This window comes from Notolepis coatsorum (assembly GCF_963971535.1).
Source record: "Notolepis coatsorum genome assembly, chromosome: 1".
Taxonomy (NCBI): domain Eukaryota; kingdom Metazoa; phylum Chordata; class Actinopteri; order Aulopiformes; family Paralepididae; genus Notolepis; species Notolepis coatsorum.
In genome coordinates this window covers 108576577-108588269 of record NC_140165.1, presented here as the reverse complement: position 1 = coordinate 108588269, position 11693 = coordinate 108576577, and the positions used below count along the sequence as shown (strand labels likewise).

The 11693-nt window shown below is 42.4% G+C and overlaps 1 protein-coding gene across 1 annotated transcript in view; it reads right to left on the bottom strand.

Moving 5' to 3' along the window:
* sema4f (sema domain, immunoglobulin domain (Ig), transmembrane domain (TM) and short cytoplasmic domain, (semaphorin) 4F) overlaps positions 1-11022 on the bottom strand; it is a gene marked incomplete at its 5' end in the record, with an annotated part of 71773 nt that extends 60751 nt beyond the window's left edge. The window contains one exon of the mRNA XM_084337188.1: positions 10993-11022. Within this exon, the coding sequence (XP_084193314.1) occupies positions 10993-11022 (30 nt within the window). The remainder of the gene's footprint in view (positions 1-10992) is intronic.
* Between the last annotated feature and the right edge of the window lie 671 nt (positions 11023-11693).

The following is an 11693-nucleotide window of genomic DNA, read 5'->3' as shown; positions in this document are numbered from 1 at the left end:
ACAACATGTTTTGATCTTAATGGCTCTGGAAAGAGGCTCTTGATTAATAATTAATCCTTTGAAAGATCCCCTTTTCACCTAGATAGGTAAGTTCTTAACATTGACAAAGATCTTTTGGAGGGGGGATGCATTCTCCTTGTTGCTTTTACATTGTCGATTGCTATTATTAATTATTTTAGGGGAAATGTGACTTAAAACAAGAGCTGAGAACAATGTACCTACCTTGCTAGAGTTGGGAGGACACAATCTGGGGGGGGGGGGGGGGGTGTTGGGCTGCTACTTCTGTACACATGGTTCATTAATAGGTGGCTGTTTATCAGTTATCAGTAGACATGAAGCTTCTCTTGAAAAACAAGGGGTTGTTATTGGATGACTGGGTGGTTCTGTGGAGAAGCGGTGGGGGGTGGGGGTCTAGGCTTCATTAATGAGAGGTTGTTTCTTTCCATGGTGTAACAATAGGGACAGAGGGGTTTATAAAAGCCGTGATTGAGTACATATAGGGATATTTACTTGTATTAAGGTCAATAGGGATAAAGCAGCAGTGTATATTACACCATCAGGGATTTGTATTTAGGTTACATTGTCATTGAACGCATTGTTAGATTAAAACACTTAGGCCCTTGTTACACACACTGTTTTTGTGCTCGTTTGAATACGTTTTTGAATACGTTTGCTGTCCCTATTAGATAGAAATGCCGTTTTGGCAGGAAACGGTTTGGCGCTACTGAAAACGCTAAATTGTGTTTCCGTTTTGGAATAACGCCAAAAACTCGCCGACAACGTGTCGTGTAATCTGCACAGAGCCGTTGTTGCTCAACGCCCATGCGCAGTAGATACCCACATCTGCGTGCTCTCACCACGTCCGGTGACAACAGAGCTATAGCTGCAGCTACCATGTGTTGTCAAGTTATTGTTATAAGGACCCCAGTCCAAGCTACAACAGTCTGCATTCCCTTAACAATTGTTTGTATTGAGCCGTATTGTATTGTACCCATTCTGCGATATGTTAAATAAAGTTTACATTCATTCATTCATTCATTCTGCTAGCATTAACGATTGCATAAGCAGCTGGCTAACGTGAGCTAGCGTTAGCTATCAGACCCTGTTAGCTCAAGCTCCTTTTTCAATCTTAACAAGCATTAAACAAAATGGCCCAGTCATCTATTCACTTTTGTTTAATACACGAGGCGTTGTCTCACTTGTCTCTAATGTTATCTAGCTACTGATAGCTCCCGATATCATCAGTTTGGTGCTGGCTGGTTAACGTGAGCTAATGTTAGCTGCTAGCCACAATGCTATACTGTTATACTGGCATATTCCATTCAAGTTAGCATGTAGCATGCATGCACCGCCGATCTTTTTTGAGACTAAACTATCCGCTCTTGGTGGTCACTTGTGTTGATGTTAGTTTTGTTTCATCAACAAATGACAGGCAGAACACACAGTGAATGTATCCGTTTTGTTTATTGCACTTTTATTACACTTTTGCTGAAAAATAAGTGCTGCATTGGGTAAATAGGCATTTAAAGATGGCGGATTGTTGACATTTTCTTTGCAGGAAGTGTATTGGCACATTCAAGTTCTGATTGGTTGAAAATTGCCTTCATGTTCGCCACCTACTGCCACCTACTGCTTTGGCAGTGTACTACATCACTGTGCTCAGGTGACAAAACGAAAGTGTGACTCGCCTACTGCTACGTTGCGACCTGGAAAAGCGAAACTCATCTGAAAATGAAACGAAAGTCTAACCGCAGCCTTAGTAGTGACAGATATTATTGACGTTCACGTTTTCCTTAAGCATGTGTGTGATTGTAAACATGTGACCTTGGCTGGGACCGCCACGTGTCACAACCTGGTCAAACCTGGCTGGACCCTGGCTGAGACTGTTGTATCATCATGTCTTAGCTTGTTGTTGGCAGTTGCTGATGTGGATTTGTAAAGGTTGCCTATCAACCGGAGAGTTTACAAGAAACCCAACAGAGACACAAACCCAACCATACCATACCATGCTAGACCATGGCTAACCCCAGTCAGGCTGAACATAACTATTAGAGACAAGAAATAGTGTGCGAAGGGTATTACATTCTAAGCCATACACCCGCATTCTCAGTGGTAATTGCAATAGATCCAGATGATATTGGGGTGTACGCTGTTGGAATAACTATAATTGCAGCCTAACGAACAGATTGCCATCACTTGGCGTGGTGGTGATATGGGATTATAATTGCATAGAGAGGACAGATTATTTAATTCAACGAGTCAACGCTTGGTGTCCAGAGATTATGAGATTACCATAATGTTTATCACATAGTTGACGTAATTTAATGTGCATATGGGAAGACGGCCCAGATAATGGTCTACAGTCTGAAATGTTGAATATAGGCAGGCTATTAATTTCAATAATATCCTACAGATATAAGGTCACTTCCAGTATTATGGACGTGACACAGAGACTCCAAACAACTAACAAAATGCCACAGAAAATGCACTAGTTAAACTGGAATTAAATAATTTACATATATATTCATGGCACCTCCTATATGGAGAGTGTAGACATTTAAAAAAAAAATGCATTTTCATCATAAGGCAACATGACAAACAATATGCGTTGTGGATGTGACATAACATGAATCTGTTTGTGACAGCCTACAGGGGTGCCCAACCTTTTTTGAACCAAGATCTACTTTTCAATTTACCACCTAGCCGAGAGCTACCAGCCAAAATTGCATATTGTAAGCCGTCATTTGAGGCTTTATAAAAGTCCGACCTCATCTTAAATAACAAACAGCATTGCTTGTTGTAGTTAACAAGGAGAGGCAGAGTTGATTTTGCAAAAAAAATTCAAAAAAAAAATTAATCGAGATCTACTTGAAATCACTCCGCGATCTACCTGTCAATCGCGATCGACTGGTTGGGCACCACTGGCTACATACTTCCTGCAAACTGTATTTGTGAGTCAAATGTGGGGGGAAATACTGTCTGTCATATAGGCTTGCCTCTGCAGCTGGAGGGAAAGTTGCGTTATGGATGTGACACGACTGAAATAAGCATTCACATTCACACAGGAATCCTGTGAGAAACTTTAAAGGGTGCGTGTCTGTGTGCGTGTGCGTGCGTGCGTGTGTGTGTGTGTGTGTGTGTGTGTGTGTGTGTGTGTGTGTGTGTGTGTGTGTGTGTGTGTGTGTGTGTGTGTGTGTGTGTGTGTGTGCGTGCGTGTGTGTGTGTGTGTGTGTGTGTGTGTGTGTGTGTGTGTGTGTGTGTGTGTGTGTGTGTGTGTGTGTGTGTGTGTGTGTGTGTGTGTGTGTGTGTGTGTGTGTGTGTGTGTGTGCGTGTGTGTGTGTAGGGTTGCAAAATTGTGGCAATATTCAAAGGTGGAAACCTTCCATGGGAATTCACTGGAATAATGGGAATTAACAGGAATAAAATGGAAATAAAGGGGTTATTTGCAAAGGCTGTGTTTACCATGTCTTATGCAGATAGAAACAAACCTTTTTCCATATCACACCTTATTATATTATACTATTATGCTATAAAAACCTTAGAAAAGCCTCCATAACATGACAGACGTCTTTTGCACAATTCTAAACACAAAATGCACACAAGTTCAAGTTTCTTTTGTCATCAGATGTCATACAAAAATACAGAGTACTTTTATATAAAATGCTTCTTTCTGTTTTGCTCCAGAGATTGTGCTAGATAAAAATAGATAAGTATAAAATAAGTATAATAAGTATAAAATAAGTAGTCAAGTACGTAGACAAAAGTGTTCAATGTACATATATACAATATACAATGCAGAGTAGAAAAGTAACTGAGTTACAATACAATATACAGTACAATGCAGAAATGGGATGAGGTACAATTTAGGTACAATTTACAGTAAGGTGTGATGAGGTATGAGTTGTAGTGCAAATTCTTTACCAATCAATATAAAGTGTGTTAGGTGTCTAAAGTGGGTAAAGTGGGTGCTGCAGTGAGTTGTTTGTTTAAACTTTAAAGTGAGTGTGTGCGTGTGGATGTGTGTGCTGTGAGTGTATTTGATGGTTTGTTACATAGTGTTATTGTCATTTAGCATTTAGCATCCTGATGGCCTGGGTCATCCTGAGGCGTCGGTTACACTGCCTGATGTTTTCGTTTCGTTTTCAAGATGAGTTTCGCTTTCCAGGTCGCAATGTAGTGGCAGCCGAGGTTAGACATTTGTTTGCAACCTGAGCACTTTCGTTTTGCCTCCTGAGCACAGTGATGTAGTACAATGCCAAAGCAGTAGGTGGCAGTAGGTGGCGAACATGAAGGCAAATTTCAATCAATCAGAACTTGAATGTGCCAATACACTTCCTGCAAAGAAAATCAACAAGCCGCCATCTTTAAATGCCTCCGTGAGCTATGTAGCCAACGTAGCATTTATTTTTCAGCAAAGAAGTGCAATAAAAGTGCAATAAACAAAACGGATACATTCACTGTGTGTTCTGCCTCTCATTTGTTGATGAAACAAAACTAACATCAACACAATTGACCACCAAGTGCGGATAGTTTAGTCTCACAAAAATATCTCCGATGTTGTTAGCTACATGCTAACGTGAATGGAATATAACAGTATAACAGTATAGCACATAGCTCTCAACATAGGCAGGAGACAAAACGTGTACATTTGAGCCCCGCCCCTTCCCCCGGCCCCGCCCCTCGGTCCCGCCCCCTCCCACTCGTCCCCGCCCCCTCCCAATGGAGCTGCCTTGTCGCTTGCCATCTGCTGGTCAAAACCTGTATGTACCCAGCCATACAGGAAATGCACTGTATTATTTTACAGATTACTTTTGTGTTCCTACTTTAAGTGTAAATGCTATAAAAATACAGTAAATTACATTTTATCAAAATATTAACCATTAAATAAAGGTTGTAATCTGTAAATGTATTTGATTTTACTGTAAATGTTATGATGAATTGAAAATGGGGGAAGAAGTCCTTCTCTGGTCTGCATTCCCTTAACAATTGTGTATTGTGCCATACTGTATTGTGCCCATTCTGCAATCTGTTAAAATTAGCAATCAATCAATGTATTACCATAGTGTCTTTATACCTTCATCACTGTAGGCTACATATTAATACTCAACTCGTTAAAGCTATAAAAAATACCTATGGTCATTAATTTAGCAGTGGGAATATCATTTTTGGAACAGTGTGTGTGTCTACAGAGAAAAGTGAGATAGAAAAAAAGTCAATGCGATTTTGTGTTTTTCCTCAATATCTCTGCAATGCCTGCGAGTTACCAGTAACTGTATTTGTCATACCATGACAATTCACGACAACTTTTAAAACGGATCAATTTATATTTATAAATAGCATTCAGGAAATTGGGCCAGTGAAGGCATGCTCTCCGTGGAGGAATGGGAGGAGGGGACAGGGGAGGCACAGAGCAAACGGCTGTTCACCATACATTTACACATTCCTGCATCACATACAGTAACTTTGTATTGTTTTATCCACAGAAGATTTGCAAACCCTTTGTTCCAGAGACAAAAGCCACAGAGTGGGCAATCAAGAGACACTGGCTAAGTTGATTTGACACCCTCGGTGCATCAGTGTTACTTGTTTATACAGTGTGCCCCCCGCCCCCCCCCCCCCCCCCAACCACCTCCAATGTAAATTACCCAGTATGGTTGTCAATATCCCAATGTACCCAACCCCCCCCACCCAACCTCCAATGTACAGTTTCTACGTCAAATGTATATACTCCCTTTTCTTGACTCCTTCTGTATCACAAACAGTACTGTATTTGCAAATCTGGTATGTCATAAATGTATAGATGTAGCAGTACTGACTATCTGTATGTCATGTATGTCATATATGTCTATATGAATTGAAAATGGGGGACCCTGATGGAAACAAGACAAACGTCTTTCTCAGGTCTGCATCCCCTTAACAATTGTATGTATTGAGCCGTACTGTATTGTACCCATTCTGCAATCTGTTAAATAAAGTTTTCATTCATTCATTCATTCATTTCATTCATTCATTCATTCAGTCTCTCCCCTGAGCTCTGAGCAAATCCGCTCGCTGTTCTTATTATTCTTCGGGTCGCAACCGTCTCCCGGTCTGACTTCCTGTGATAACGTTCTAATCTACACTGCTGCCACCTGTCGTCACGGAGGGGAATTGCAGCCATTTTGTAAAAATTAATAAGTACAAAATACGTGCCAATACGTGAACCGTGAACAGGGCGTGAAGAAGGTTGAAAAAACAGGAGAATCCCGGGAAAAACTGTAGGGTTGACAGTTATGGTATAGCATTGTGGCTAGCAGCTAACGTTAGCTCACGTTAGTTAGCCAGCTAGCACCAAACTGATGATATCAGGAGCTATCAGTAGCTAGATAACATTAGACAACGCCTCGTGTATTAAATAAAGGTGAATAGATGACTGGACCATTTTGTTTAATGCTTGTTAAGATTGAAAGAGGAGCTCTGAGCTAACAGGGTCTGATAGCTAATGTTAGCTCACGTTAGCCAGCTGCTCATGCAATCGTTAATGCTAGCAGAATGAATGGATGTAAACTTTATTTAACATATTGCAGAATGGGTACAATATAATACGGCTCAATACAAACAATTGTTAAGGGAATGCAGACTGTTGTAGCTTGGACTGGGGTCCTTATAACAATAACTTGACAACACATGGTAGCTGCAGCTATTTGGGACAGCTCTGTCATCACCGGACGTTGGTGAGGGCACGCAGATGTCGGTATCTACTGCGCATGGGCGTTGAGCAACAACGGCTCCGCGCAGATTACACAACACGTTGTCTGCGAGTTTTGGCGAGTAAAACACCTTTTCAGCGTTCCCGCTAGGGCAACCCGTTTTCCTGCCAAAACGGCATTTCTATTTAACAGGGACAGCAAACGTATTCATTCAGCAACAAAACGAAAACAAAAACACCCAGTGTAACCATGGCCTGAGTCTCTCTGTGCTTGCCATGAGACTCCGGTATCGCTTGCCTGACTGCAGCAGCTCAAAGAGGCAGTTGTTTGGGTGGCTGGAGTCTTTGATTATTCTCTTAGCCTTACCCATGCAGCGCTTGTTGTAAATGTCTTGGAGAGTGGAAAGCCCACCTCCAATTGTGTGTTCGGCTGAACGGGCCACTCTCTGTAGTCTGCTACGGTCTTGTGCGGTGCTATTCCCAAACCAGGAGGTGATATTGCCAGTCAGGATGCTCACTATTGTGCATGAGTAGAAATTCTTAAGGATCTTCTGACTCACTTGGAACTTCCTTAGGCGCCTAAGGAAGTAGAGGCGTTGCCGTGCCTTCTTGATAACACTGTCAATGTGTGTGGTCCATGTCAAGTCCTCGGATATGTGGACACTGAGGTACTTAAAACTGTTCACACTCTCAACCGGTGCCCTGTCGATGCTGAGGGGGCTGTAGTCCCTGACCCCCGACCTCCTAAAGTCCACAATCATCTCATTTGTTTTGCTGACGTTCAGGGAGAGGCTGTTCTCCTGACACCATCCCGCCAGAACCTTTACCTTCTCCAGGTAGGCCCTCTCGTCGTTTGCAGAGATCAGGCCCACCACTACTGTGTTGTCAGCAAATTTAATGATTGTGTTGTTGTTCCGCTGTGCCACACAGTCGTGTGTGTACAGGGAGTAGAGGAGGGGACTCAGAATACAGCCCTGGGGGGCCCCTATGTTGAGAGTGATGGATGAGGAGGTGCAGTTGCCTGCTCTCACCACCTGGGGTCTGCCCGTCAGGAAGTCCAAGACCCACTGGCAGAGGTCATAGTTCAAGCCCAGGTTCCTGAGCTTGGCTATGAGTTTGGAAAGGACTATGGTATTGAATGCTGAGCTGTAGTAGATGAATAGCATTCTCACATAGTTCCCCTGCCTCTTGTCCAGGTGTGATGCTGCTGTGTGCAGCACATGGGCTATGGTGTCCTCCGTGGACCTGTTGGGGCGATATGCAAATTTTAGGGGGTCCAGGTTGATGGGGAGGGAGGAACAGATGTAGCCCTTCACTAGCTTCTCAAAGCACTTCATGGCTATGGAGGTGAGAGCTACAGGGCGGTAGTCGTTGAGGCAAGCGGGCTTGGATTTTTTGGGTACAGGGATAATGGTGGACTTCTTCAGACAGGTGGGGATGACAGCCTGTTCTAAGGACAGGTTAAATATGTCAGTGAATACCGGGGCCAGTTGGTCGGCACAGACTTTTAGGACGCGGCCGGGGATACCGTCCGGACCTGCTACCTTCCTGATATTCACTTTCTTAAAGGTCCTCCTCACCTCATGTTCTGTTATCCTGAACACTGAGTCTCCATCGGCAGTGCCCCCGCCGTCCATTGCAGTGGTTTGTAGGCTGGTGTTGTTATTCACAGCCTCAAACCTCGCATAGAAGGTATTGAGATAATTTGCCAATGAGATGTCACTGTTCAGCTTGAGGGAGGTGCCTTTGGATACGGCCCGCGGGATGATTCTGACCGGCCCGCGAAAGATTACATGATAATAATAAAAAATAAAAAAATGTAACTTTTTTTTTCATGTCAACGTTCACACGCACAATATACGCTTACCTAGGATTTGACTTGATTCAACAACAAAGCAGTCGGGGCAAGCCGAAAACGGTCGAAAGTGTGGTTATTTGAAGTTTGGATTTTTTTTTTTACAACTGAGGTAGGTAGATACAATTTTTGGAGACTAAAGTACAGAAAAGGGGTACCGTTGGGTACCGGTATCGATTCACAGGTACCGGTACCGTTACGTATCGGTTCAAATGTGAACGGTACCCATCCCTACTGAACACACAACTGCAGGGCAAGGGCATTTTTGCTCATGAAATGCATAGCCATGTGAAAGCCTTCATGACAAAGTTGCAATTAATTTCAAGGCAACTAGGCAGCAACAATCTCAAACACATGAAAACCCTGAAAGAAGTCAAACCATCAGCTGATCACCGGCACAGGTACTCATCCATGTTGGGAGCACTGCATGATGAATTTTCAAGGCGTTTTCAAGATTTCAAAAAGGTTGAGGATGAAATGCAGCTGGTTTCTTCTCCCTTTACCTGCAGTGTTGATAGTGCACCCACTGATGTTCAGCTTGAACTCATTGACCTGCAGTCTGATTCACTACTGAAAGAGCACTTTAAGTCAGCATCACTGCTAGAGTTCTACTCTGCTCTCAAGGAGGAGAACTTTCCAAACATGAGAAGACATGCTCAGAAGATGTTGGTTCTCTTTGGATCCACCTATATGTGAACAGACATTCTCAGTCATGACGTTTACCAAGTCCAGGTACAGATCCTCTCTCACTGATGAACATCTGGCAGCTGTGCTTCGCATCTCCACCTCAGACATGCAACCTGACTTTGATGGACTTGTTAAAGCTCAACAGAGACTGGATTTATCACACTGAATGAAAAAAAAGAGCTGAAGAACACTAAAATGTGGAAATATAACAAGTGAAATGGGACACTTGATCTTTTTTTTTCTTTTTTTTGCACAGTTCTGAAAACATTAAATGTTTAATATAGGCATGTAAAGTAAAAAAGGCTACTGGGACACTTTTCTTTACACAGTTCAGTGACATGTCTTGTTTATTTTGGCTATAAGATGATGTGATGTCTTTAGAAAGCTAAGAAAATCCTTGTTTCAATAGTATATGAAACTCAAAATAATAACTTTATTTGTATAGCACTTTTTCATACATGCCCTTTGTTATTAATGTTTCACATTTTGTTTATCATTTTGGAAATAAATTCTATTTGAATAAATGATATTTTTGAAAGCTAACCTCACCTTTTAATTGCCAAATAATAACATACACTCTTACCAGGGGTCAAAACAATGCCATTTACTGCTTTTTATATAGAAATAAAATGTATATTATGCATAATTGAGTTTGGAATTTTGGCCCGGCCCTCCAACATATTTTCAGTTGCTCATTCGGCCCCCCGGGAAAAATAATTGCCCACCCCTGCTCTAGAGTCAGCCTGTTCATACTGAAGTTCAATTTTATCCCTGTAGTGCCATTTTGCCTCTATTACTGTCCTCCTTACGTTGTATCTCGCCGCCTTGTGTTCATTCATGTTGCCTGTCACAAGCCCGCCGTTGTATGCTGAGGTGTGCGCTTTCAGAGCCTCACGGACGGATTTGTCTACCCAGGGCTTTTGGTTTTGGTAAACTCTAATTGTGGTAGAGGGGATTGTTTCTTCTACCAAAGTACAAACAAAGTCTAGCACTGTTTCCGTGTAGTCATTAATATTGTCTGTGTTGTCGCGGAACACACTCCATTCTGTACATTCAAGTGCAGCCTGGAGCGTCTCCTCCTCCTTCGACAAGATTGAATTGCAGATGGCTCAGTCCACCCCTCATCTTTGTAATTAACATGCTATAGGACAACTTTTGAGTGACAAATTGGGTCCCATAAGCCCCCATCAGAATCAATGTCATGTTAATTCATGCTAATTCATGTTAATGCATTCCTTACATTAGTTATATAAAACATGCCATTATCCAACCATATAGTTCAGGCAAATTAAGAACATCAAAATATACACCATAGTGATGCATTTCAAGGTGGTTTGTAATCATGTCTATAACCTCATGTTGTCAAACTGACTCTGAGGTTGACCTTTGCATGGAAATGCCCATAGTGAGTTTTACTGTACAGTAGAAGAAGTAAGAAGCACCTTAATAGTTGGATCCACAAACTAGTATCATAATAGTTTGACAGATTCAGAGGATGGAAGACTGAGAGGGTGCCTTCAGTCTGGGCTGCAGAGATGGCAAGAGTAGCTGCGTTTAAAAACATGTCCTATAAACGGATATTGTGGAATAATGATCCCCTCCCCCCTTCCAACATCTCCAAGTCATTCCAACCCCCCTCCCATTCCACCTTTTGTCTCTCACCCCTCCCCCCCTCCTTTTCAACCCTCTCCAGCCTCCCCCAAACCATGTTTACCCCCTCCTCCTAACCCCCTCCCTCCCCCCCTCCAGTCGTCCCTCTCACCTGGGCACACCCATCTTCTCTGTTCCCCATATCTCAGGGAGCCCGTTATGAGCCCCCCCCTGGCCAGGGGTTTCTCCGGGCCTCTCAAGCCAATTCTCCTGGGTTGTAAGCTAAATAAACCTGTGTTTAACTACATCTACATGTGTCTGAGTACATCCTTACTCATCATGGTAAATTCCTCCACAACGGCTTGGAAGATTAGAAGCATAAGTAAAAAATTGGGCAAATACTTAACCTTTTTGGAGGGCATCTGACATGGGGGTATACTCAGTGGGGAGAGGTGGGTAGTCTCTCGATCTATGCATGGTTAAACACATGTATTTGTTGTGTACTTCCTTGTCTCAGAACTGGTCTGTTTGTCAAGATATGCAGACGAGGGTCTGTATGCCCTATCGGTTATTATATACGTTGCAATAAATATGGGCAATACAAAAAAGAAATAATAATCTGAATATATAATACTATGAGTAAAAGTAAAGAGTATACACAAGGTGCAGGTGAGGGTATGTACCCTAACTGGCATGATACACCATTATGTTAGTCTGTGCAGGTTTTGGTGGATACGAGTAGTCCAGACTATACAGTAGTCTTAATGTTAATCAGGAAAGAACAGGAAAGATTGTTCAATGATTGATGATGACAATATGGGTCTCATGATGCTGAACACAGATGCAGCCAAATCATTTGGATACAGTACATTA